The 27,799-nt window shown below is 43.1% G+C and overlaps 1 protein-coding gene across 1 annotated transcript in view; it reads right to left on the bottom strand.

The window, feature by feature from the left end:
• The window catches only part of LOC120060533 (protein Smaug homolog 1-like), a 92,646-nt gene that overhangs the window by 6,487 nt on the left and 58,360 nt on the right, over window positions 1–27,799 (bottom strand). The window contains exons 5-11 of the mRNA XM_039009923.1: window positions 20,151–20,260; window positions 19,701–19,787; window positions 17,870–18,125; window positions 17,080–17,165; window positions 15,781–15,899; window positions 12,623–12,848; window positions 10,418–10,544 (exon numbers count right to left, since the gene is read on the bottom strand). Coding sequence (XP_038865851.1) covers window positions 10,418–10,544; window positions 12,623–12,848; window positions 15,781–15,899; window positions 17,080–17,165; window positions 17,870–18,125; window positions 19,701–19,787; window positions 20,151–20,260 — 1,011 coding nt within the window. The remainder of the gene's footprint in view (window positions 1–10,417; window positions 10,545–12,622; window positions 12,849–15,780; window positions 15,900–17,079; window positions 17,166–17,869; window positions 18,126–19,700; window positions 19,788–20,150; window positions 20,261–27,799) is intronic.

Below are 27,799 nucleotides of genomic sequence, written 5' to 3'. Positions count from 1 at the left end.
AATAATATCAAAGTCTGCACTGAAATCTAACAGTACAGCTCCCACAATCTTCTTATTATCAATTTCTTTCAACCAATCATCAGTCATTTGTGTCAGTGCAGTACATGTTGAGTGCACTTCTCTATAAGCATGCTGAAAGTCTGTTGTTAATTTCAAACACATTTTTGTCCAACAGTTTGCTAAGAGCTGGCAGCAAGCTTATAGGTCTGCTGTTAGAACCAGTAAAGGCCACTTTACTATTCTTGGGTAGCGGAATTACTTTGTCTTCCTTCCAGGCCTGAGGACAAGACTTTCCTCTAGGCTCAGATTAAAGATATGACAGATAGGAGTGGCTGTAGAGTCAGCTACCATCCTCAGTAGCTTTCCATCTAAGTCGTCAATGCCAGGAGGTTTATCATTATTGATCGATAACAATCAATTTTCCACCTCTCCCTCACGGACTTTACAAAATTCAAACTTGCAATGCTTTTCTTTCATTATTTGTATGTTTGTTGTTGGCATTTCCTGCCTAAGTTTGCCCACTTTGCCAATGAAGTAATCATTAAATTAATTGGCAACATCAAATGGTTTTGTGATGAATAAGCAATCTGATTCAATGAAAGATGGAGTTGAATTTGTCTTTCTGCCCATAATTCCATTTAAACTACAAGTTTTTTTCCATAATTCTTTATATCATTGATCTTGGCTTCATAATACAGTTTCTTCTTGTTGAGTTTAGTCACATAATTTCTCAATTTGCAGTAAGTAAGCCAGTCAGATGTACAGCCAGACTTATTAGCCACTCCTTTTGCCCCATCTCTTTCAACCATACAGTTTTTCAATTCCTCATCAATCCATGGAGCCTTAACAGTTCTAACAGGCAGTTTCTTAACAGGTGCATGTTTAACAATAATTGGAAGAAGCAATTTCATAAATTCATCAAGTGCAGCATCTGGATGCTCCTCATTAATCACATCAGACCAACAAATATTTTTAACATCATCCACATAAGAGTCACTGCAAAATCTTTTGTATGATCTCTTATACACTATTTTAAGGCCCAGCTATTGGAACTTTGGCTTTCCTGGATATAGCCCCTACGGATACAGCTTTAGAACAAAGTTCTACAGTATTAGTAAAAATGTGATCGATACATGTGGATGATCTTGTTCCTGTAGTGTTTGTAAACATCCTGGTGGGTTGATTAATAACCTAAACCAGATTACAGGCACTGGTTACAGTGAGAAGCTTTCTCTTGAGCGGACAGCTTGATGAAAACCAGTCAATATTCCGGTCCCCAAGAAAGCAGACCTCTCTGTTTACATTACATTCACTATCAAGCATTTCACACACTCAGTAAAAAAAGAAACGTCCTCACACTGTCAACTGCATTTATTTTCAGCAAACTTAACGTGTAAATATTTGTATGAACATAAAAAGATTCAACAACTGAGACAAACTGAACAAGTTCCACAGACATGTGACTAACAGAAATGAAATAATGTGTCCCTGAACAAAGAGGGGGTCAAAATCAAAAGTAACAGTCAGTATCTGGTGTGGCCACCAGCTGCATTAAGTACTGCAGTGCATCTCCTCATGGACTGCACCAGATTTTACAGTTCTTGCTGTGAGATGTTACCCCACTCTTCCTCCAAGGTACCTGCAAGTTCCCGGACATTTCTGGGGGGAATGGCCCTCACCCTCCGATCCAACAGGTCCCAGATGTGCTCAATGGGATTGATATCTGGGCTCTTCGCTGGCCATGGCAGAACACTGACATTCCTGTCTTGCAGGAAATCACGCATAGAACGAGCAGTATGGCTGGTGGCATTGTCATGCTGGAGGGTCATGTCAGGATGAGCCTGCAGGAAGGGTACCACATGAGGGAGGAGGATGTCTTCCCTGTAACGCACAGTGTTGAGATTGCCAGCAATGACAACAAGCTCAGTCCGATGATGCTGTGACACACCGCCCCAGACCATGACGGACACTCCACCTCCAAATTGATCCCGCTCCAGAGTACAGGCCTCGGTGTAACGCTCATTCCTTCGACGATAAACGCAAATCCGACCATCACCCCTGGTGAGACAAAACCATGACTCGTCAGTGAAGAGCACTTTTTGCCAGTCCTGTCTGGTCCTGCGACGGTGGGTTTGTGCCCATAGGCGACGTAGTTGCCGGTGATGTCCGGTGAGGACCTGCCTTACAACAGGCCTACAAGCCCTCAGTCCAGCCTCTCTCAGCCTATTGCGGACAGTCTGAGCACTGATGGAGGGATTGTGCGTTCCTGGTGTAACTCAGGCAGTTGGTGTTGCCATCCTGTACTTGTCCCGCAGGTGTGATGTTCGGATGTACCGATCCTGTGCAGGTGTTGTTACACGTGGTCTGCCACTGCGAGGAGGATAACCTGTCCAGTCTCCCTGTAGCGCTGTCTTAGGCGTCTCACAGTACGGACATTGCAATTTATTGCCTTGGCCACATCTACAGTCCTCATGCCTCCTTGCAGCATGCCTAAGGCACGTGCACGTTCAGGCAGATCAGCAGGGACCCTGGGCATCTTTCCTTTGGTGTTTTTCAGTCAGTAAGTTTTCCTAAGTTTTCATAACTGTGACCTTAATTGCCTACCGTCTGTAAGCTGTTAGTGTCTTAACGACCGTTCCACAGGTGCAAGTTCATTAATTGTTTATGGTTCATTGAACAAGCATGGGAAACAGTGTTTAAACCCTTTACAATGAAGATCTGTGAAGTTATTTAGATTTTTACGAATTATCTTTGAAAGACAGGGTCCAGAAAAAGGGATGTTTCTTTTTTTGCTGAGTTTATTATTTAGATACTGACTGTTATCACTTGGTGGCCTATAGCAACACCCCAAAAGAAAAGGCTTTAGATATGCCAAGTGAACCTGCAACCACAACACTTCAATAACACTTGACATAAGATCTTCTCTAAGTATGACGGGGATATGGCTCTGAATATATACAGCAACACCTCCCCCATAAGAATTTATGTCTCTTCTATAGATGTTATATCCTTGTATTGCACTGCTGTATCATCAAATGAATTATCTACGTGAGTCTCAGAAAAGGCAAATATATGTTATCTGATGTTAGCAAGTTATTGATTTCATGAACCTTATTTCTAAGGCTACATATATTATTATGGGCTATTTTCAGCCCTTTCCTCGGTAGCTTAGAGATAGACATAATACTGAAGAGCAAACAAAACAAAAAAATCTACATTCAGCAGTCCATTAATCAATTGGTGTGTGTCCTGCGGGGTTGAAGCTACGAACTCATAGGCTTGGCTCTCTCATCCCCTCCAGGCTTCTGGGAGGGAGGGTGGACAATGAGCCTGTCCTATGGACCAGGGTGCATTACATACAAGGTGTTTCATAGAACAATTTACTATTATTGGAGTTCCTGTGTGTGGTCGAGGGTCTCATGACATTCCAAATGGCACCCTATTCCCTATATAGTGCAATACCTTTGACCAGAGCTCTATCGGCACTGGTCAAAAGTAGTGGACTATAAATGTAATAGGGTTCCATAAGAGTCTTATGAAGGCCCATGTTAAAAATGCACCAACCTCCAACCCTTACCCCCTGGGGCACTTTCGGAGATCTGGAAAAAGTAGGCAATTAGCAATATGCGAATAATGCCACCTTTCCCTGTCATAGGCTTGATGAAATGTTCACCATAATGGATATCCAATCCTTTCAGATCTACAGAACTGCCTAACAGGGTAACGTCTGGAAGCATGTCAATATTATGGAAATTACTTGGCAGCTTTCTGTCAAATTGGTTAAAAGAAAAGAGAGTTTGGTCATTTTTAGAGCTGACAGATTTCTATTGGACAGTATTTATTCGATTTGTAAATAAGGGCACGGGGGTATTCCATTCACAATCAGTACTTTAGTTCTAATTTATATTCTGTGGATTCAGTATATTATAGAGAGAGAGAGAAAGGAGGGGCAGAGGGGTACAGTAGAGAGGAAGGGTCCAGTCTGGGACTGGCACTCCTCAGCTAACCACCTCTGCTCTGGGCCTGTGTGTGTGTGTGTGTGTGTTTGTCCAACTACACAAAGCGGCGCTTGTCCACCCTAGCTCTGCGCCGAGCACTGAGGGCCACTGTCTCTGCCTCTGTGCTGGCGAGGCCGGGGAGAGAGAAAACAGCCCCTTTATTTAAAACTAAACTCCACTTCGCATGGGAATGGTTACTGCGATTATCCATCTCCCTTCCTCTCCCTGTCCACTCCACCCTTCTATCCTCACACTACGTGTGGATTAATTGTGGAGTCACACCCTGGCTACACCCAAACATGGGCTCAAATACTATTTGAAATATTTCAAATAATTTGAGCAATTGCTTTAGCCTTCCTGGAGGGCCTGTTCTATTGCAGGTTCAATCAAGCACAGCTAAAGCATTCGAAATGATTTCGAATAGTATATGAACCCAGGTCTGGCGACAGGCAAGCCATCATCTTTGGGGAGTTGAGACTCTGGATGTATTCACTGTATGTTGCTGGCTTCATTAGTATTACGGTCACATTCTGACAAGACATATGAATGTTCCCGATGACTTGGCAAATGACTCACCCGTAACTTATTTTTTCCTTTAAAACCTCTACAGAATCAGTGAGTCCCCCGCGCGACGGTTGAGCTAACGTAGGCTAATGCGATTAGCATGAGGTTGTAAGTAACAAGAACATTTCCCAGGACATAGACATATCTGATATTTGCAGAAACTTAAATTCTTGTTAATCTAATTGCACTGTACAATTTACAGTAGTTATTACAGTGAAAGAACAGCATGACGTTGTTTGAGGAGAGTGCACAGTTATGAACGTGAAAAGTTATTAACCTGTTTGGGCTGAAGGGGCAGTATTGAGTAGCCAGATAAAAGGTGCCCATTTCAAACGGCCTCGTACTCAATTCTTGCTCGTACAATATGCATATTATTATTACTATTGGATAGAAAACACTCTCTAGTTTCTAAAACCGTTTGAATTATATCTGTGAGTCAAACAGAACTCATTTGGCACAAACTTCCTGACCAGGAAGTGGAAAGTCTGAAATCGGGGCTCTGTTCTACTTCCTGCCTATAAATGGGCATGATACATAAGAGTATACGTGCACTTCATAGACCTTCCCCTGGATGTCAAGAGGCGGTGAGAGAAGAAATTTAGTGTTTATCTTGGTCTGAAGTGGAATACAAGCTCTTTGTATGACGTGTCCCCCATTTCCGGTTTTCTGGAGAGCGCGCAGGGGGACTTGGATTTGCCTTCTGTTTAGCTGCCGTTATAGGCGACTAATATCTCCGGCTTTGATTTTATTTGATACATGTGACCATATCATCGTAAAGTATGTTTTTTCAATATAGTTTAATCAGATTATTGAAATTTTTTCGGGAGTTTTGCCGTGTTCCGTTCTCTGACTTTGTTGACGATGGAGAGATTCGCGCCACTTGGCAAGTGTGCTTGCTAAATCGAGAGGGATAATGGACGTTCCAAATCCAAACAACGATTGTTCTTGACAAAGGACACCTTGTCCAACATTCTGATGAAAGATCAGCAAAAGTAAGAAACATTTTATGATGCTATTTCATATATCTGTCGTACATGTGAACTAGTCGCCGACGCCCAACGTTTGGGTACTCTAGCTATACCGAAGCTGCATATCGTAATGAAGTTATTTTTAGAATTCTAACACTGCGATTTCATTAAGAACTAATGGATCTATCATTTCCTATACAACATGTATTTTTTAGTTATGTTTATGAATAGCTATTTGGTCAGAATATGTGTGTCAGAAAAAGTGTCAGAAAAATATCCGGATGTTGTGGGAAAAAGTAGCTAAGTTAGCACAATGTGTAACCACTGATTTCAGCTCTAAATATGCACATTTTCGAACAAAACATAAGTGTATGTATAACCTGATGTTATAGGACTGTCATCTGATGAAGAATATCAAGGTTAGTCAAAAAATATATATATTTTACTGGTTTGTTACGATCGCTAACTTTTGCTACGCTAACTTTTCGCTAACTTTTGGCTTGTCTTTCTGGCTATTGTGGTAAGCTAATATAACGCTATATTGTGTTTTCGCTGTAAAACACTTAATAAATCAGAAATATTGGCTGGAATCACAAGATGCCTGTCTTTCATTTGCTGTACACTATGTATTTTTCAGAAATGTTTTATGATGAGTAATTAGGTATTTGACGTTGGTGTCTGTAATTATTCTGGCTGCTTTCAGTGCAATTTCTGATTGTAGCTGCAATGTAAACTATGATTTATACCTGAAATATGCACATTTTTCGAACAAAACATAGATTTATTGTATAACATGTTATAAGACTGTCATCTGATGAAGTTGTTTGTTGGTTAGTTTGGTTGGTTCTTGGTTAGTTAGGTTGGCTTTGTGCATGCTACCTGTGCTGTGAAAAATGTCTGTCCTTTTTTTGTATTTGGTGGTGAGCTAACATAAATATACGTGCTGTTTTCGCTGTAAAACATTTTAAAAATCGGACATGTTGGCTGGATTCACAAGATGTGTACCTTTCATTTGCTGTATTGGACTTGTTAATGTGTGAAAGTTAAATATTTAAAAAAAATATTATATTTTGAATTTCGCACCCTGCACTTGAGCTGGCTGTTGTCATATTGTGGGCGGCCTCGGGCTTGCAGCCATAAGAAGTTAATAAACCAATTAGGCACATTTGGGCATTCTTGATACAACATTTGTAACAGAAATGCAATGGTTCATTGGCTCAGTCTAAAACTTTGCATACACTGCTGCCATCTAGTGGCCAAAATCTAAATTGCCCCTAGATTCCTAAGTCATATATTGGCCTTTCTCTTGCATTTCAAAGATGGTACAATTATTTTTTTTTAAACACATGTTTTCTTTCTTTGTATTAGATCTAATGATCTAATGTGTTATATTATCCTACATTAATTTAACATTTCCACAAACTTCAAAGTGTTCCCTTTCAAATGGTATCAAGAATATGCATATCCTTGCTTAAGGGCCTGAGCTACAGGCAGTTCGATTTGGGTATGTCATTTTAGGCAAAAATTGAAAAGAGGTTTAACAGTTTCTGGGTAGAGGGAATTCCAAATGTTGACACTCCTTTTGTCTGTTTGTTTGTGCGTGTATAGAGAGAATTCCAAAGTTGACACCTTTTGTCTGTTTATTTGCGCATGTATACACTGATTATACAAAACATTAAGAACACCTGCTCTTTCTATGACATAGGCTGACCAGGTGAATCCAGGTAAAAGGTATGATCCCTTATTGATGTCACTTGTTAAATCCACTTCAAATCAGTGCAGATGAAGGGAAGCAGACAGGTCAAATAAGGCTTTTTAAGCCTTGAGATTCAGAGGGTGAATGGGCAAGACAAAAGATTTAAGTGCCTTTGCACAAGGTATGGTAGGTAGTAGGTGCCAGGCGTGTTTGTAACAAGAACTGCACCGCTGCTGGATTTTTCATGCTCAACAGTTTACCGTATGTATCAAGAATTGTCCACCACCTAAAGGACATCCAGCCAACTTGACAACTGTGGGAAGCATTGGCCTCATAATGAACCGCATCCCTGTGGAATGCTTTTGACACCTTGTAGAGTCCATGCCCCGACCAATTACGGCTGTTCTGAGGGCAAAGGGTGTGTGTGTGAGAGAGAGAGCGAGCGTGCGTACAAGTTTCTTTCTCTGTGTGTGTGCGCACGTGTGATTAAACCAAGTGGTACATGAGATACAGTACTGTGTGCATGTGTGTATTGACTAAGAAGTCCAGTATTAACTGGTGTGTGTGAATTCGTATGTGTGTGTTCGTGGATGGTTGTGGTGCTCCTACCTCCCAGGGCATGCTCTGTCATACTCAAACACAGAGACTCCAGCCGGTTGTTGATGTCTGGTTCCGTCACTGGCACTTGGAGATCTGGAGAACACCACCACAATGTTACAACAACATACACACAACCAACTACCCGGAGAACAACACTGCAACATTACAACAATGTACACACAATCAACTACCTGGAGAACTCTGCAACATTACATCAACGTACACACAACCAACTACCTGGAGAACTCTGCAACATTACATCAACGTACACACAACCAACTACCTGGAGAACACCACCACAATGTTACAACAACATACACACAACCAACTACCCAGAGAACAACACTGCAACATTAAAACAACATACAGACAACTAACTACCAGGACAGCATTGCAACATAACAACATACCCACAACCAACTACCTGGAGACCAACGCCACAATGTTACAACAACGTACACACAACTAACTACCAGGACAGCACTGCAACATAACAACGTACCCACAACCAACTACCTGGAGAACACCACCAATGTTACAACAACGTACCCACAACCAACTACCTGGAGAACACCACCAATGTTACAACAATGTACCCACAACCAACTACCTGGAGAACACCACCAATGTTACAACAATGTACCCACAACCAACTACCTGGAGAACACCACCAATGTTACAACAATGTACCCACAACCAACTACCTGGAGAACACCACCAATGTTACAACAACGTACCCACAACCAACTACCTGGAGAACACCACCAATGTTACAACAACGTACCCACAACCACTGTGAAAGCTCAGCTAACATAAAAAGCTAAACAAACAACTGAAAGAAAATGATAAATGTGTGTATACCAGTACATAAAAAGCCAGATAAAGACCCCAGAATGTTCCAACATCAACACAACCACTGTGAAAATAGCTAAAAGACTTTACAATCAAAAGAATGATACATTTCTTCAGTCCTCTACAAACCACAAAATACGACATCAGAGTCTACTATTCCCATTGAGCACGAAAAAGAGTTGAAATGAAGTTCATCAAAATGTCTCAATCCCAATACTTTAACCTTTCCTAACATCACCACACCGAAATGGCAGCAGACAAAGGAATTAATTATCATGGGCTCCAAATCCCAGTGCATGCGGGGCGGGCGTCGTAACAATGACCTCCATTCAACCACACCGCGTGTGCCATGCTTAATCTGATTACACTACACTGCCAATTAACCAACTGTCTCCACATTACACCCCTTAAATACAATACCCAGTCACTTGGGTTACTGAAATGGGGGTGGTTTGTTGCGTGTGTGTGTGTGTGAGTGAGGTGTGTGTGTGTGTACTTGTCAAGTTCAAAGTCACCCGTTCCGCCACAAGGGGGACCCATAAACTCACCCACCCCCTCAAAAAAACTTGCTAACTTGTTAGCCTAGCAGCCCCCTCAGCTCAGCTGTGAGCTCCTTAGCTAGCTATCACGAGGGGATATCTAGGCCATCGGCTAGCCTTAAGCTGCTCCTGCCTGCCTTAAGCGGAGTCAACGCGGCCCGGGCAGCTTTGAAAATCCCTTGTGGGTAGAGAGAAGAGCTGAGTTATGCACTTGCCGTCGCACTGGCTGGACAGACAGAACAGTCAGCCACTGGCTATTTTTAGGCCTCAAATCCTGGCACCTCCACGCACACACACACACTCACTCCCCTTACATTCTCCCTGTATAGTCTCCATTTTAATCAATCATTTAATCTGTCTAGCGTCAGTTTGAGAAATAGGGGAGCGAGAGAGAGACAGAGATTGAGAGAGGGCGAGTCCAGGCCTAGCTTTCCAGGCAGCTACATACTCTGGCCCGGCTCCAACTCCAGCCACCCCCGAGTGCATGTGCAGTGTGTATGACTCTGCAGAGCTGTAGAAGGGAGGGAGAGAACGAAGGAGGGAAAGAGAGAAAGGCAGGGAAAGGGTGCCAGGGCTGCCCAGCCACCCAGCACAAAGAGGCTCATTGTAACAGTCCACTGACTCTTCCCTCCTTCCCTTCCTCACATACGGCTGCATTCCCTCTTTCCCCCTGAAACTGCCCTCCCTCCTCCTTCCTCTCCATTCTAAAAAAGGGGGAATACACTTTGGTTCCCTATGAAAGACAGGCCGGAGGAGGAAATCCCCGCTGTCACATTGATGTCCAGTTTACAGCGTGAAAATAGAATTAAGGATCCAGCCATTACAGAGCAGAACATTGGACTTGAATGGGATCTTTACCTAAGGCTGTTGTGCTGCATTGGTATGCAGATGAGAGCAGTGTGTGTGGTGCCCTGTGGCATTACAGCATCTGTCTCCAGGCTAACAAAGAGAGGAAGGCAGTACTGAGGATGCTAGGCTGCTGAGAGCTTATAAAAGATTGAGAGATGGCAATACAAAAAGGAGAGCGAGAGGGAAAGAAAAAAAAAAAAAAGAGGAGGAAAAGAGAAAGAGAGACTAAGATAAAGAAAGAGAGGGACAGAAAGGGCTACCTTGTACAGTAGAGTAATGTGACAAAGTGTGTGTGCGCACGTGTATGTATCGTGTAACTGAGTGTGTGCGTGTGTGTGTGTGATTTCTTACCAGACTGCTGATACATGACCATGGTGGGTGGCGTGGTGTGGACAGGCAGGGAACGGGTCCTCTGCACCGAGCTGTGGGTTCGGCTGGGCATGCTATTACTGCCTCCGGGGTTGGCAAACCATAAGCCCTGTTGGACAAACTGATAGTCACAGACAGCCACAACAGACTGATAGCCCTATGAGCACAAGACGTTTAAAAGACGTTGTGCTTGGTTGAAAATACTTATTTTTTTTTTGAAAAGATGTTGAAACCACGACTTTTCAAAGTTTTGTGCTCACTAGGAGGCTAGAGGTCATATATCTTTGGCTCATTAGACCATCTAAACTGGCACAATTCCAATAACGGGTGCAACAAATCTAACCACGAACAGACAATGTTGGGAAATATATTAATGTCCCTATGACGCCAAAGTAATATACAGTTCTGCACATTGTTGGCGATACTTGAAATACCCACTCCCCACCGTGGCCCCCTCAAATTGCAGTTTGAGACCCCTACATTAGACAAACTACTGAGAGCACCTCACTCAATAAGTGCAATTTAATTTATATTTAAAAATGACATTTCACAATACTTCAGCATGGCTTATAGGCCAATAGTCCGACCTTTTGGTTGACAATTTCAAATCATGAGCAATGTACATTTTGGTTACACTCTGATCAAAATGGACTCGCATCCTCAAAATTGTATGAATTAGGACTATCACATAACTAAATGCACATCATGGGGTGGCTTTATAAAAGTGTGTAAAAACTAGGGGAGGGCACACAAGATGTTGTTTCCACTCGAGCCTATAACTACTGAGACATTATAAAGTCAACCTTTTCTTGTTCTCCCTCTCTCCTCTCCTCTGTTTTTCTCTCCCCCCGTTTAACCTCAAACTACTGTCACTTTAGCCGTGCGGATTCCTCTCTGTAACCTGCCTATTATACATTCAACCTTCTCTTTCTCTCCCCCTCTACTCCCCTCCACCACTCTCTCTCTCTCTCCCCACTCCCTCTCTGTCTCGCTGTCCCCCTTTCACGGCCCTCCCATACAGAGAGCCAGGGAAAAACAGGAAATGCCTGTGCACTGTTCTCACTGCCTCTGACTAGCTCACTTGCTCTCTCTCCTTCTCCTCCCTTTCTCCCTCTCCCCTCCGTCACCCCTCCCCCTACACCACCACCGCCCTAACAATGACTCACCCCAGTCTCTCTCTCCCCCTCCTCCCCTTCCTACCTCCTTTCTTTCAATACACACGTTCCACACCTTTCGATTTCGTCCCCCAAAAAATGGTCGGACGGAGAAAGTGTGCTGACTGTGGAGGAAGCGGTTTGGAGTTTCCTCCCATTGTAAGGCTGCATAAAGAAATGCAGAATGGGAGCATAGCAGACGTATGCCAGGTTATCCCTGCTGTGGAGTGGAGAACTGTTCCAATGAGCCCTAGTGATGTAGGGTCTGTGGAATGCATGATCCGCCTACAAGTTCCAGCCACTTCACCCGACACGCCACACGCTGCCTTTCTTTCCCTCCGATGTTGCATTTTCCCCCTCATGGTTGAATTTGTTTCTATGACTGTCGGATAGGTCGGGACGGATAGGTCGGGACACATCTGAAAGAGGGTATCGTTAGGAGTTTGATTATTTCTCTGCGTGACGGGATGATTCCAGACACTTGACCAAGTAGTGGTTTTCTCCCTTTTTCTCTTTCTCCCGCTGTATATAGGCATATACGCAGCACCCCTTCAGTGTGAGAATACAAAAACGTTGTTGTTTCTCCATGTAGGTCCCCTTTGTATCAGTACCCTTTGTATCACTATCCATTTTCCACTACTGTAGGGAACCAAATTGTGATTGAAGCTGATAGGGATGTCCTCCCATTAAAAGGGTAGGCTTACTCAGCATATAACATCACCTTAAAAATCATTTCAGATCTAAATGAATGGCCAAAATCTGGAAATGTGAGGTTAACTCATACTTTAGACGCTACCCGTTAATGTTAAATCGGAGACTTGAGAAAATATTTGAGTTGAGGACGCCGATGTAGGCAGGGGCTAGATGCTAGGGGCTAAGATAAGGTTAGATCGGGGTGTCCTCATATGCCGTCCCTGCCTAAAAGGGAGACTCTGCAATATAACATCACAAAAGAAGAACTCTACATCAATTGCCTCGGCTAGGGGTAGTGGCTAAGTGCCTAGGAGAAGTTTACAGTCAGAAGTGTCCCTACCTGTCGTCCCTGCTTGAGACCGGTGGGGGTGCTGCTGGCGCTGCGCGGCGTGGGTCCCAGGAGGCCGGCGGTGCCCAGCAGGCCAAGCCTGGCGCCGGGCAGGCTCCGTGAGGGCATCTGGAACTGGCGCAGGCTCCGGCGGGCCGACATGCTACTGCTGCCCCCCACGCAGCCCGCCGTGGGGAGAGAGTTGGACTGGCCGAAGCACCGGCTACTGCTGCTGCTGCTGCACGGAGAGAGAAATAGCACTTGGATCATAATTTTATTTATTTTTTAAATAAAAGAAGGTAAAGCACTTTGTGACAACTGCTAGTTTAAAAGGGGCTTTATAAAACGCATTTAATTGACTGAGGAGATGGGAAAGTTGGAGAAAGCGTGGTCGCAGGGAACCGGAGTGGAGTTGTATATGTGTCAAGAACAGGGGGAGTATTGCCACTCCGAGAACAGGCTCTGTAGCTACATTATTTGACCTTTTAAACATTTCGCCGAGGAAGTCGTTGAGTACAAATTGGTGGTGGTGATAATAATAAGTGTTGGTAATAAAAAGTGACGCTGAAAACATAGACAAACATCCAGAATGGCTAGAGAGGGAAAAAATAAGTCAGACGTGGGTGAGACAGAACAGATGGTGTCAAGAGCAGGAGGAGAGGTTAGTACGTCTGTGTGTGTGTGTGTGGATATATATATCATTATACAGTGGCAAGAAAAAGTATGTGAACCCTTTGGAATTACCTGGATTTCTGCATCAATCAAAGTCACAACAATAGACAAACACAGTCTGCTTAAACTAATAACACACAAACAATCCTACGTTTTCATGACTGTATTGAACACACCGTGTAAACATTCACAGTGCAGGCTGGGAAAAGTATGTGAATCCTTGGATTTATAACCGGTTGACCCTCCTTTGGCAGCAATAACCTAAAGAAAAAAAGATCTGCACAATGGTCAGGAGGAATTTTGGACAATTCCTCTTTACAAAACTGTTTCAGTTCAGCAATAATCATGGGATGTCTGGTGTGAACCACTCTCAAGGTCATGCCACAGAATCTCAAATCGGGTTTAGGTCAGGACTCTGACTGGGCCACTCCAGAAGGCATATTTTCTTATTTTGAATCCATTCTTTTGTTGATTTACTTCTGTGTTTTGGGTCGTTGTCCTTTTGCATCACCCAACTTCTGTTGAACTTCAATTGGAGGACAGAGAGCCTTACATTCTCCTGAAAAATGTCTTGATAAACTTGCGAATTCATTTTTTCCGTCGATGATAGCAAGCTGTCCAGGCCCTGAGGCAGCAAAGCAGCCCCAAACCATGATGCTCCCTCCACCATACTTTACAGTTGCGATGAGGTTTTGATGTTGGTGTACTGTGCCTTTTTTTCTCCACACATAGTGTTGTGTGTTCCTTCCAAACAACTCAACTGTAGTTTCACCTGTCCACAGAATATTTTGTCAGTAGCGCCGTGGAACATCCAGGTGCACTTTTGCAAACTTCATACGTGCAGCAATGTATTTTTTTGACAGCAGTGGCTTCTTCCGTGGTGTCCTCCCATGAACAGCATTCTTGTTTAGTGTTTTATGTATCGTAGACTTGTCGACAGATGTTAGCATGTTTCAGAGATTTCTGTAAGTCTTTAGCTGACACTCTAGGATTTCTTAACCTCATTGAACATTCTGCGCTGTGGTCTTTCAGGCATCTTCGTAGGACAGCCACTCCTAGGGAGAGTAGCAACAGTGCTGAACTTTCTCCATTTATAGACCATTTGTCTTACCGTGGACTGATGAACATCAAGGCTTTTCGAGATAATTCTGTAACCCTTTCCAGCTTTATGCAAGTCAACAATTCTTCTGAGATCTCTTTTGTTCAAGGCATGATTCTCACATCAGGCAATGCTTCCTGTGAATAGAAAACTCAAATTATGTGAGTGTTTTTTATAGGGCAGGGCGGCTCTAACCAACAACTCAAATCTCGTCTCATTGATTGAAATCCAGGTTCGGTAACTCCTGACTCCAATTAGCTTTTGGAGAAGTCATTAGCCCAGGGGTTCACATACTTTTTCCAACCTACACTATGAATGTTTAAATGATGTATTCAATATAGACAAGAAACATTTGAAAACCAATTTATGCAGAAATCCAGGTAACTCCAAAGGGTTCACATACTTTTTTTGTATATACATTACCGTTCAAAAGTGAAGATGCGACTCCGGGATGCTGGCTTTCTAGGCAGAGTTCCTCTGTCCAGTGTCTGTGTTCTTTTGCCCATCTTAATCTTTTATTTTTATTGGCCAGCCTGAGATATGGCTTTTTCTTTGCAACTCTGCCTAGAAGGCCAGCATCCCGGAGTCGCCCCTTCACTGTTGACGTTGAGACTGGTGTTTTGCGGGTACTATTTAATGAAGTTGCCAGTCTCAAACTAGACACTCTAATGTACTTGTCCTCTTGCTCAGTTGTGCACTGGGGCCTCCTACTCCTCTTTCTATTCTGGTTAGAGCCAGTTTGCGCTGTTCTGTGAAGGGAGTAGTACACAGCGTTGTACCAGATCTTCAGTTTCTTGGCAATGTCTCGCATAGAATAGCCTTCATTTCTCAAAACAAGAATAGACTGACGAGTTTCAGAAGAAAGTTCTTTATTTCTGGCCATTTTGAGCCTGTAATCGAACCCATAAATGCTGATGCTCCAGATACTCAACTAGTCTAAAGAAGGCCAGTTTTATTGCTTCTTTAAAATCAGGACGACAGTTTTCAGCTGTGCTAACATAATTGCAAAATAGTTTTCTAATGATCAATTAGCCTTTTAAAATTATAAACTTGGATTAGCTAACACAACGTGCCATTTGGAACACAGGCGTGACGGTTGCTGATAATGGGCCTCTGTACGCCGGTGTAGATATTCCATAAAAAATCTGCTGTTTCCAGCTACACTAGTCATTTACAACATTAACAATGTATTTCTGATCAATTTGATGTTATTTTAATGGACAAAAAAATGTGGTTCTCTTTCAAAAACAATGACCCCAAACTTTTGTGTATATAGTGTGTATATACATATCTCTGTCTATGTGTATCCATTTGTGTGTGTGTGTGTGTGTGTGTGTGTGTGTGTGTGTGTGTGTGTGTGTGTGTGTGTGTGTGTGTGTGTGTGTAGGGTCTAATCTACCTCCTCTGCGCCCGGTAGCCCGCCATGTCCAGGAGAGTCTTCCTGGGGAACGAGCGGAACAGCTTCTGCACCTGCTGTTTCCATGACAACAGCCGCTTCTTCTGTGTCTCAGTGAACGCCTGAGGGAGGAGAGGGGAAAGGGGAAAGGAGAGGTTGCAGGGCCAAAGAGTAGGAGAAAGACCATGACTTCGGGTTTTGCAGTTCAGCTTTGTTCGTTTATTTTTATTTTTTTATGGCCCAACTACGCTAGAAATATACTGAACAAAAATATAAACGCAACATGTAGTGTTTGTCCCATGAGCTGAAATAAAATATCCCAGAAATTTTCCATACACACAATACGTTTATTTCTCTAAAATGTGTGCACAAATTTGTTTACATCCCTGTTCGTGAGCATTTCTATTTGGCCAAGATAATCCATCCACCTGACAGGTGTGGCATATCAAGAAGCTGATTAAACAGCATGATCATTACACAGTACAAACGACTTATAGTGACAATAAAAGGCCACTCTAAAATGTGCAGTTTTGTCACACAACACAATGCCACAGATGTCTCAAGTTGAGGGAGCATGCAATTGGCATGCTGACTACAGGAATGTACACCAGAGCTGTTGCCAGAGATTTGAATGTTAATTTCTCTACCATACGTCGTTTTAGAGAATTTGACAGTACGTCCAACTGGCCTCACAACCACAGACCACGTGTAACCACGCCAGCCCAGGACCTCCACATCCAGCTTCTTCACCTGCGGGATCGTATGAGACCAGTCACCCGGACAGCTGATGAAACTGAAGAGTATTTCTGTCTGTAATAATGCCCTTTTGTGGAGAAAAACACATTCTGATTGTCTGGGCTTGCTCCCCAGTGGGTGGGCCTGGCGCCCAAGTGGGTGGGTCTATGCCCACCCATGGCTGTGCCCCTGCCCAGTCATGTGAAATCCATAGATTAGGGCATAATGAATTTATTTCAATTGACTGATTTCTTTATATGAACTGTAACACAGTAAAAGCGTTGAAATGGTTGCGTGTTGCGTTTACATTTTTGTTCAGTATACCTTTGTATTTTTTTACATTTTCCAATATCCATCTTTCACACTTGAGCTGATACAGAATGTAACATATGTCTAAAATACTGTGAGGTTATGAACACACACACCAAAGGCAGAGTCAGTTTCCCCTTGAAATGTAGATGGCAACTGCTGCTCTAATGTGATACATTCACCCATTATATAAATAAGGGTCTGAAGAACTGTATAAAGAAAAGTATTCTCTCTCTCTCTGTGTGTGTGTGTGTGTACCTCGTGCAGAAGGCACTTGTCAATGAGCTGCAGGTAGGAGCTGATGTTCTCTTCATCTGGCCTGGACACCAGGAGCTGTGTGCAAACTAGAGAGAGAGAGGAGAGAGAGAAGAGGGTAGAAAAAGAAAGAAAAAAAGAGAGCGGGTGAATTAGTTTCCTCAAAGCAGGGGGATTTAAGGACACGGGGTTTGAGCAAGGAGAAACGTGGCCACACTGATTTCCATATTCCACATTTCTTCCAAAATGTCCTCTGTTTGCTCAGTACATAGCACTGAGGTGGTTAGGGAGAGGAAGGGAAGTCTATGGGAAGTCAAGAAACCAAAACGCCCACATACTAGAATTAAGCAATAAGGCCCGATGGTATGGTATATGGCCAATATACAACGGCTAAGGGCTGTCTTATTTTAGTATGTTTTTCATTAATCCGTTTCTGATAGTCAAATAAAATGTTGCATGTCCACATTCAGTTTTCAAGTTATATCGCTTTCAGTCTCCTAATGCCCAAAAACAAGTAAACGCAAGAAGCCTTATGAAGTTGTGTTTTGTATCATCATCATGAAACCTTTCCTTAAGTCAACACAGGTTTCCTATTAGGCAAAATTATAATATTTGGGACCATATCAATGGTGGACTAATGAAAAATATGAAAATGGTTTTGGAGTTAAATAGTGACCAGAATGTGACCCCAGGTGTTTGGTTTCTTTCTGTGCAGTCTATCACACAAATGTGACGTGCGTGTGACAACGTTACGACAACTTAACTTCCCAATCTATGGGACTAGATCCTCTACCTTTGCCCATGACGCGGGTGAACTGGCCGGGGATGTCCCCCTCGGCGATGAGGGTAGCCCCCGTTTCCCCTTCCCCTCCTCCGGGGGCCAGGTGAGACCCCGGGGCGGTGCTGCTCTTCCCCTCAAGGCTCAACAGGGGTTGCTGTGTGGTCGAGGAGGGCAACGACTCGTCGCTGGCCACCGCCTTGATGGGCGTCAGGATCATCTGGTGGAGCTCGGCAAGAGGGGCGCGCAGGTTACCCCCTTCCAACACGTCCTGGGAAAGGAGAGAGAAAATTAAAGGGAAAGAGAATGTGAGAATGTGATAGAGAGAGAAAAGGAAGGGGGAGGAAACAAAGTGATAGAAGGAGAGAGAATTAAGGAATGGGAGAGGAGGAGAGAAAAAGGAATGGGAGCAAGAGAGGGAAGGTCACAAAGGGGTACAGTAAAGATTAAGTGAAAGAGAGGAGAGCAGGGGAGGAGGAGGTATAGCAGAGAGAAGGGAAAAGGGAAATTAGTCAGCATGATCTATAATGACGGTGCTTCTTTAACATCCAAAGAGACATATGGTACCAAACAGTTCCGGACCGTTACAGTAAGGGAAACAAATACTCATAGCCCTATTCAGAGGAGGATCATTCTAGAAGTCTCCGTCAGAGTCCTTTCTATAACAGCGGCTGTCAGGCGGCGGGATATTTTGGAAATGAAAGGGAGGAAGCGCTCGCCGACCTCATCAGTCATGTGATGACGAGGAAAAATAAAGCAATTGCAAAAATACACACGTTTCGCTTCTGTCCTGTCCGGTCTGCCTGCATCCCAAATGACATCCGATCCCCTATATAGTGCACTACTTTTGACCAGCGCTCCACAAATTTTGACTGGTCAAAAGTAGTTCACTATAGGGAATAGGGTGCCATTTTGTATGCATCCTCTGTGTCCCCTGTCCAGTACTGCTGCCGGAAGTCAAATCCATATCTGAGCCCTTAACATGAGCGGTAAGCGAGCGCATAAAAACTTGAAATACCAAGCAACAGGTGTCTTGTTTCACCCCCAAACCCTACAAATGTGGCGCAGAAGCACATTTTAGAACGAAGAGCCCCTGGTGAAAAGGTCAGGCTTGAAATTAGAAGGCCCAATAAGAGAAGACAGCCCGCTGTGGCCTTGACAGCCTTGAGACCCTTATAGAGACAGGGCCCAGACGTTATCTTCCTGGATAAGTGGACCCTCTTTCAGAATAGTCTAAAAAGTGTATTTTCTCTACCTGTGTCCTCTTCATCTGTACTGATCTAAGATAACTGACAGGTGAGCAAGCCATCAAATGATGAGCTACCGTGGCTGTGTCTAAAAACATTACTAGCAGTCGAATCTTTGCTTCCTCCAGCCTCGTTTCCTCAATCCCTCTCGAAGAGAAATGGAAGGATCCAAGGTCTCTCACTTGGACCTCTTCCTCATGACTAGACAGCTAGTCAGGTTTTCAGACATACTGTATTGTTTTTACCTGTCAAGTCTTTTCCACTCAGCACAGACGAAGAGAGGACAAAGAGAAAGAGCAACTGCCCAAACTTCAGTTGACCGATCCTTTAGACAGGAAGTGAAACGCTGACCCCAATTGTCTGCCTATTTCACTCAGGCCCAATCCCAAATTGACCCCGACTGTCACAGATCTGAGAGGATTTGACAGGTGTAAGCAATACCATATTACTTATACCTATCAAATGTTCTTAGATTTCAATAAGTGCATAGGGGGTAGTGTTCAGGGGTTGATTTGGGATTGGGCCTCACTTAGCAAGACATTGTAGAAGCTTCGTGACAACTTACTTAACCTAAGAAGTTGACAGCTTGCACCACTGACCTTCTCTAGGCAGCGCAGCATGTTCTGACGCTCTTTCAGTTTCTGGATGCTGATGACTATCTTGTGGCGCGCCCCTTTGGTGACATTCTGCAGAAAATAAATATCATTTCACTCTTTCAACATTCCTTCACCACAAACACACACCAACGACAAGTTAAAGAAATACATAATGAAAAGGGTAATTAATCACCGTGTTCTGAATCACTTTACTTAAAGCCTCCCATAAAAAAAAAAGAACACTACTTTATAACTTGTTATAAGCACGAATGAGCCTTTATAACATCCCGTTACAACACTTAAAATACCGATTCATGTCTATCAGCTCTTTGAGGAAGACAACAAAAGTACAGCACTAGAAACTGGAGACAGACTTTCACTACCGTAACAATTCCTTAAAATTGCCTTTATGTTCCTAGTATGTTTCCTTAGGTATTCCTTGTTGCTACTGACCTGTGATTCCAGCTGTTGTTCGGTCAGTAACATCATCTCGTCGTACGTCATGGTGGAGAATAGAGCCGCGTACTTGTGGAGACGGAGGCTTTTCAGCCAGGCAGGCACATCTGTAGGCACACACGTCAGACAAATGTCTCAGGCACAGCTGTGGCAAGTCAATGTAATGACACTGACATGAGTGTCCTTTCTGACATTCCCTCTCACCATTGAAACTCTCCCAGTGTCTCAGACTTAGACTGCGTCCCAAATGGCATCCTACTCCCTATTTAGTGGACTACTTTGGACCTGGGCCAATAGGGATTTATCCCTTCAACTCTTATCTTTCCAGTCAAAGCCGTGATGTAAAACACTGAGACCATGGCCCTTTTTAGACCGCCTCATGTGTCGGTCGCTAGCTAAGGAGTTCTGGTTCTGTCGTTTGCCTTGTATGTTATGTGGTGAGTGTGAATGTCAATTACCTGAGAAGTATTTTAATTTACTGCTTTAAATCACATTTCATTGTCACATCATAATGTATTGGTAACACAGTACTTTAACGGTGTGCGTCACACCGAGCCTAAAACAGCCTTCTTTCTACTAGAAAAGGAAGGACCTCGGCATGTCGTACTAGAAAGCTCCGGTTATAGCCCTTAGATATATCCGGCTCTGTTTTTATTCGATATAGGTGTTAAAGACATCATAATGTTGTTATTTTAAACCGAGTTATATCATTTTATATCAGTATATTGCGATTTTCGGGTATTTATTTGTGCTGCGTTCTAGGGAGTTGGGCACGTCTGGCCCACATGGCTAATGTTTACTGCTAATTCCAACGTTGAAGACTACATTCTACAACCGAGCAACGATTCTTTTGGACAAAGGACAACTTGCCCAAGATTCTGATGGAAGCACATCAAAAAGTAAGAACTATTTATGCTGTTAATTCGTTGTTCTGTTGAAAAATGTAAAATGCATATTCCGCCATTAATTTCGGTGCGGTCTCGCTTTAACGCACACTGTATGTCGTAGTAACGTTAATAAAAAAATAATAAAAAATCTAACACAGCGGTTGCATTAAGAACTAATGTATCTTTCATTTGCTGTCCAACCTGTATTTTTTAGTCAAGTTTATGATTAGTTATCGATTAGAATAGGTGCCTCTCCCAAGATTTCTCCTGACATTTTGTTTGCATTTTGGCTACTATTCATATTGTATAACCACGATTTGTGCCGCTAAATATGCACATTTTCGAACAAACTCTATATGTATTGTGTAATATGATGTTATAGGACTGTCATCTGAAGAAGTTTGAGAAGGTTAGTGAAAAAATTAATATATTTTGCTGGTTTATACGTTATCGCTACTGTTGGCTTGAATCAATGCTGTTGTGTGGTTGGCTATTGTAGTAAGCTAATATAATGCTATATTGTGTTTTCGCTGTAAAACACTTAAAAAATCTGAAATATTGGCTGGATTCACAAGATCTTTGTCTTTCATTTGCTGTATGCTGTGTATTTTTCAGAAATGTTTTATGATGAGTATTTAGGTAATTCACGTGTGGCTCTCTGTAGTTATTCTAGTCGCTTTGGTGAGAGTTGTGATGGTGGCTGCAATGGTAAACTATGATTTATACCTGAAATATGCACATTTTTCTAACAAAACATATGCTATACAATAAATATTTTATCAGACTGTCATCTGATGAAGTTGTTTCTTGGTTAGTGGCTATTTATATCTTTATTTGGTCGAAATTGTGATAGCTACCTATGCAGGAAAAAATGGTGGAGTAAAAAAAGTGGTGTCTTTTGCTAACGTGGTTAGCTAATAGATTTACATATTGTGTCTTCCCTGTAAAACATTTTAAAAATCAGAAATGATGGCTGGATTCACAAGATGTGTATCTTTCATCTGGTGTCTTGGACTTGTGATTTAATGATATTTAGATGCTAGTATTTACTTGTGGCGCTATGCTAGGCTATGCTAGTCAGCTTTTTTACTGATGGGGGTGCTCCCGGATCCGGGTTTGGGATGAAGTAGAAGTTAATGACCTAAGGCTCGTATTTCTGTGTGTTATTATGTTATAATTAAGTCTATGATTTGATAGAGCAGTCTGACTGAGCGATGGTAGGCACCAGCAGTCTTGTAAGCATTCATTCAAACAGCACTTTCGTGCGTTTTGTCAGCAGCTCTTCACAATGCTTCAAGCATTGCGCTGCTTGTCACAAGTCACAACCAGTCACAAGCAGCGCAATGCTTGAAGCATTGTGAAGAGCTGCTGACAAAACGCACGAAAGTGCTGTTTGAATGAATGCTCCCGAGATTAGGCTGGTGTAACCGATGTGAAATGGCTAGCTAGTTAGCGGGGTGCGCGCTAATAGCGTTTCAAACATCACTCGCTCTGAGACTTGGAGTAGTTGTTCCCCGTGCTCTGCATGGGTAACGCTGCTTCGAGGGTGGCTGTTGTCGATGTGTTCCTGGTTCGAGCACAGGTAGCGGCGAGGAGAGGGATGGAAGCTATACTGTTACACTGGCAATACTAAAGTGCCTATAAGAACATCCAATAGTCAAAGGTATATGAAATACAAATCGTATAGAGAGAAATAGTCCTATAATAACTACAACCAAAAACTTCTTACCAGGGAATATTGAAGACTCATGTTAAAAGGAACCACCAGCTTTCATATGTTCTCATGTTCTGAGCACGGAACTTAAACGTTAGCTTTCTTACATGGCACATATTGCACTTTTACTTTCTTCTCCAACACTTTGTTTTTGCATTATTTAAACCAAATTGAACATGTTTCATTATTTATTTGAGGCTAAATAGATTTTATTGATGTATTATATTAAGTTAAAATAAGTGTTGTAATTGTCATTATTACAAATAAATAAATAAAAAATCGGCCGATTAATCGGTATCGGCTTTTTTGGTCCTCCAATAAATCGGTATCGGCGTTGAAAAATCATAAATCGGTCGACCTCTACTATGTTTATATATTTTTGTAAGTATTTTTATAGCCGCGGAAATGCGCCCATTCTCAGTGGGTGAGAATAGGGTGTTTCAGTACCACGTGAAAGTGCCCGAGCCACGTTATGAACTTTCCTCTTGCATCCATTTCAGCAAACAAGTAGTACCCACTTTATATAAGCAAGCGAAAGCTTTCAATTAATTAGCCAATGCACCCTGTGTTGCGCTTACTTAACAGGGACAGCCCACATGACTGGGAAAAATCCACTTGAACGGCCCTCAAACTGGTAATTACTAGTGAGAAACTATCATCCTGAGCACCCATGTCTCCGACATGGTGACCTCTGATGTCACATACTAAGGAAATGGCTTCTATAACAGTATTTTCGGCAGTTAAATGCAACAACAAAACATTATTGATAAATAGCAAAAATATGAACGCAACATGTAAAGTGTTAGTCCCATGTTTCATAAACTGAAATAAAAAAATATCCCAGAAATGTTCCATATGCACAAAAAGCTTATTTCTTTCAAATTTTGTGCACAAATTTGTTTATATCCCTGTTAGTGAGCATTTCTCCGTTGACAAGATAATCCATCCACATGACAGGTGAGGCATATCAAGAAGCTGATTAACCTCTTAAATATATTTTTTTAAATAACGTTCCCAAGGTAAACGGAGTATTTCTCAGGTCCAGATCGTAGAATATGCATATAATTTACAGATTAGGGTAGAAAACACTGCAAAGTTTCTAAAACGGTCAAAATATTGTCTGTGAGTATAACAAAACTGATTCTGCAGGCAAAAACCTGAGGAAATCTAACACGGAAGTGATTTTCCTTTTTTTAATCTGTGTTTCCTTGCCCGTCTTTCTTCCATTTAAAGGGGTATCAACCAGATTCCTTTTCCAATGGCTTCCTCAGGCTGTGACCAGGCTTTAGACATAGTTTCAGGCTTTTATTTTGAAAAATGAGCGAGATTTTTCAAAAGTAGTCAGGTGTCCTTTGATTAGTTCCCGCGCGCAAGAGGGGTAGCTCTCCATTTTCTTTCTCTCTTTTATTGAATAGGTTTGTAAAAAACAACCTGAGGATTGATTATAAAAAACATTTGACATGTTTCTACGAACATTACGGATACTTTTTGGAATTTTCGTCGAACGGAACGAGGCTGTGGTTTTCTGAACATAACGCGCAACCCAAATGGCGTTTTTTTGTTATAAAAGTAATATTTATCGAACAAAAATAATATTTATTGTGTAACTGGGAGTCTCGTGAGTGCAAACATCCGAAGATTATCAAAGGTAAGCGATTCATTTTATTGCTTTTCTGACTTTCGTGACCATGCTAATTTGGGGCTAGCTGTTCTAGCATTGATTGATACACTCACAAAAGCTTGGATTGCTTTCGCTGCAAAGCATATTTTCAAAATCTGACACGATAGGTGGATTAACAACAAGCTAAGCTGTGTTTCTGTATATTTCACTTGTGAGTGCATGATTATAAATATTTTTAGTAATATTTTGCGCCCTGCAATTCAGCGGTTGTTTAGGAAAATGATCCCGCTAAAGGGATCCGTAGCGCAGAGAAGTTAAACAGCATGATCATTACACAGGTGCACCTTGTGCTGGGGACAATAAAAGGCCACTCTAAAATGTGCAGTTTTGTCACACAATGCCACAGAAGTTGAGGGAGCTTGCTTTGGCATGCTGACTAGAGAAATGTCCACCAGAGCACTTGCCAGAGAATTTAAATGTTAATTTCTCTACCATAAGCCGCCTCCAACTTTGTTTTAGAGAATTTGGCAGTACGTCCAACCAGCCTCACAACCGCAGACCACGTGTATTGTGTCGTATGGGCGAGCGGTTTCCTGATGTCAACGTTGTGAACAGAGTGCCCCATGGTGCCAGTGGGGTTATGGTATAGAAAGGCATAAGCTACGGACAACAAACACAATTGCATTTCATCGATTGCAATTTCAATGCACAGAGATACCGTGATGAGATCCTGAGGTCTATTGTCGTGCCATTCATCCGCCGCCATCACCTCATGTTTCAGCATGATAATGCACAGTCCCACGGCTTGGAAGCTGAACATTTCCCAGTTCTTCCATGGCCTGCATACTCACTAGACATGTCACCCATTGAGCATGTATGGGATGTTCTGGATCTACGTGTACGACAGCGTGTTACAGTTCCCGCCAAAATTCATCAACTTTGCATAGCCATTGATGAGGAGTGGGCAACATTCCACAGGCCAAAATCAACAGCCTAATCAACTCTACGTGATGGAAATGTGTCACGCTGCATGAGACAAATGATGGTCACACCAGATACTGACTGGTTTTCTGATCCGCGCGCCTACCTTTTTTTTAAGCTATCTGTGACCAACAGATTAATATCTGTATTCTCAGTCATGTGAAATCCATAGATTAGGGGGTGCGTGCTCAGTCCCCTCCTGTACTCCCTGTTCACCCATGACTGCATGGCCAAGCACGACTCCAACACCATCATTAAGTTTGCCGACGACACAACAGTGGTAGGCCTGATCACCGACATCGATGAGACAGCCTATAGGGAGGTCAGAGACCTGGCAGTGTGGTGGCAGGATAACAACCTCTCCCTCAACGTGATCAAGACAACAGAGATGATTGTGGACTACAGGAAAAGGAGGACCGAGTGTAGTGCATACGGCCCAGTACATCACTGGGGCCAAGCTTCCTGCCATCCAGGACCTCTATACCAGGTGGTGTCAGAGGAAGGCCCCAAAAAATTGCCAAAGACTCCAGCCACCGTAGTCAGACTTTTCTCTCTGCTACCGCACAGCAAGCGGTACCGGAGCGCCAAGTCTAGGTCCAAAAGGCTTCTTAACAGCTTCTACCCCCAAGCCATAAGACTCCTAAACAGCTAACCAACAGCTAAATGAATGGCTACCCGGACTATTTGCATTGTCCCCCTCACCCCCATTTTTACGCTGCTGCTACTCTTTGTTTATTACCTATGCATTGTCACTTTACCTCTACCTACTGTACATGTACATATTACCTAAATTACCTCGACTAGCCAGTTCCCCCGCACAATGACTCTGTACCGGTACCCCCTGTATATAGCCTCGCTGTGAACTGTGTGTGCCGGTGATCAGGGGTGTATTCATTCCGCCAATTCTGTTGCAAAACGTTTCTTAACACGGAAGCAAACGGAAGAAAACGGGCAGGGACCTATCTGAATTTGTCCAATACCAGAAACTCTTGTTTAAGTTGGAAAACGGAACTGAAACTGCTTGGACTAATGATTGCACACCAGATCAGATGCAGGCAAGAGTGTGCAAGGCAGTATTGAATATGGTATTGAATGTGTATGTCACCTTGATTACTACAATTTGTCTCTCGAACCTGTGCAACTACATTATCAACTTTCATTTGCAGGCCAGGTTGTAGCAACCTCATGATGGGTACAGGGCAAATTTAAGTATCATGTCAACTCAGTAAAAAAATAAATGTCCCTTTTTCAGGACCCTGTCTTTCAAAGATAATTGGTAAAAATCTAAATAACTTCACAGATCTTCATTGTAAAGGGTTTAAACACTGTTTCCCATGCTTGTTCAATGAACCTTAAACAATTAATGAACATGCACCTGTGGAACAGTCGTTAAGACACTAACAGCTTACAGACGGTAGGCAATTAAGGTCACAGTTATGAAAACTTAGGACACTAAAGAGGTCTTTCTACAGACTATGAAAAACACCAAAAGAAAGATGCCCAGGGTCCCTGCCTTAGGCATGCTGCAAGGAGACATGAGGACTGCAGATGTGGCCAGGGCAATAAATTGCAATGTCCGTACTGTGAGACGCCTAAGACAGCGCGAGACAGGAGACAGGACGGACAGCTGATCATCCTCGCAGTGGCAGACCATGTGTAACACCTACACAGGATCGGTACATCCCAGCAGTACAGGATGGCAACAACAACTGCCCGAGTTACACCAGGAACGCCCAATCCCTCCATCAGTGCTCAGACTGTCCATAATAGGCTGAGAGAGGCTAGACTGATGGCTTGTAGGCCTGTTTAAGGCAGGTCCTCAACAGACATCACCGGTAACAACGTTGGGTACAAACCCACCATTGCAGGACCAGACAGGACTGGCAAAAAGTGCTCTTCACTGACGAGTTGCGGTTTTGTCTCACCAGGGGTCATGGTCGGATTCACGATTATCGTTGAAGGAATGAGCGTTACACCGAGGCCTGTACTCTGGAGCGGGATCGATTGGGGGGTGGAGGGTCCGTCATGGTCTGGGGCGGTGTGTCACAGCATCATCGGACTGAGCTTGTTGTCATTGCAGGCAATCTCAACGCTGTGCTTTACAGGGAAGACATCCTCCTCTCTCATGTGGTACCCTTCCTGCAGGCTCATCCTGACATGACAATGCCACCAGCCATACTGCTCGTTCTGTGTGTGATTTCCTGCAAGACAGGAATATCAGTCTTCTGCCATGGCCAGCGAAGAGCCTGGATTTCAATCCCATTCACGCCTGGGACCTGTTCGATCGGAGGATGAGGGCTAGGGCCATTCCCCCCAGAAATGTCCGGGAACTTGCAGGTGCCTTGGTTGGAGAGTGGGGTAACATCTCACAGCAAGAACTGGCAAATCTGGTGCAGTCCACGAGGAGGAGATGCACTGCAGTACTTAATGCAGCTGGTGGCCA

Source organism: Salvelinus namaycush, chromosome 15 (genome assembly GCF_016432855.1).
Source record: "Salvelinus namaycush isolate Seneca chromosome 15, SaNama_1.0, whole genome shotgun sequence".
Taxonomy (NCBI): domain Eukaryota; kingdom Metazoa; phylum Chordata; class Actinopteri; order Salmoniformes; family Salmonidae; genus Salvelinus; species Salvelinus namaycush.
The sequence above is the reverse complement of the archived record's forward strand: the minus strand, read 5'-3'. Positions and strand labels throughout refer to the sequence as shown.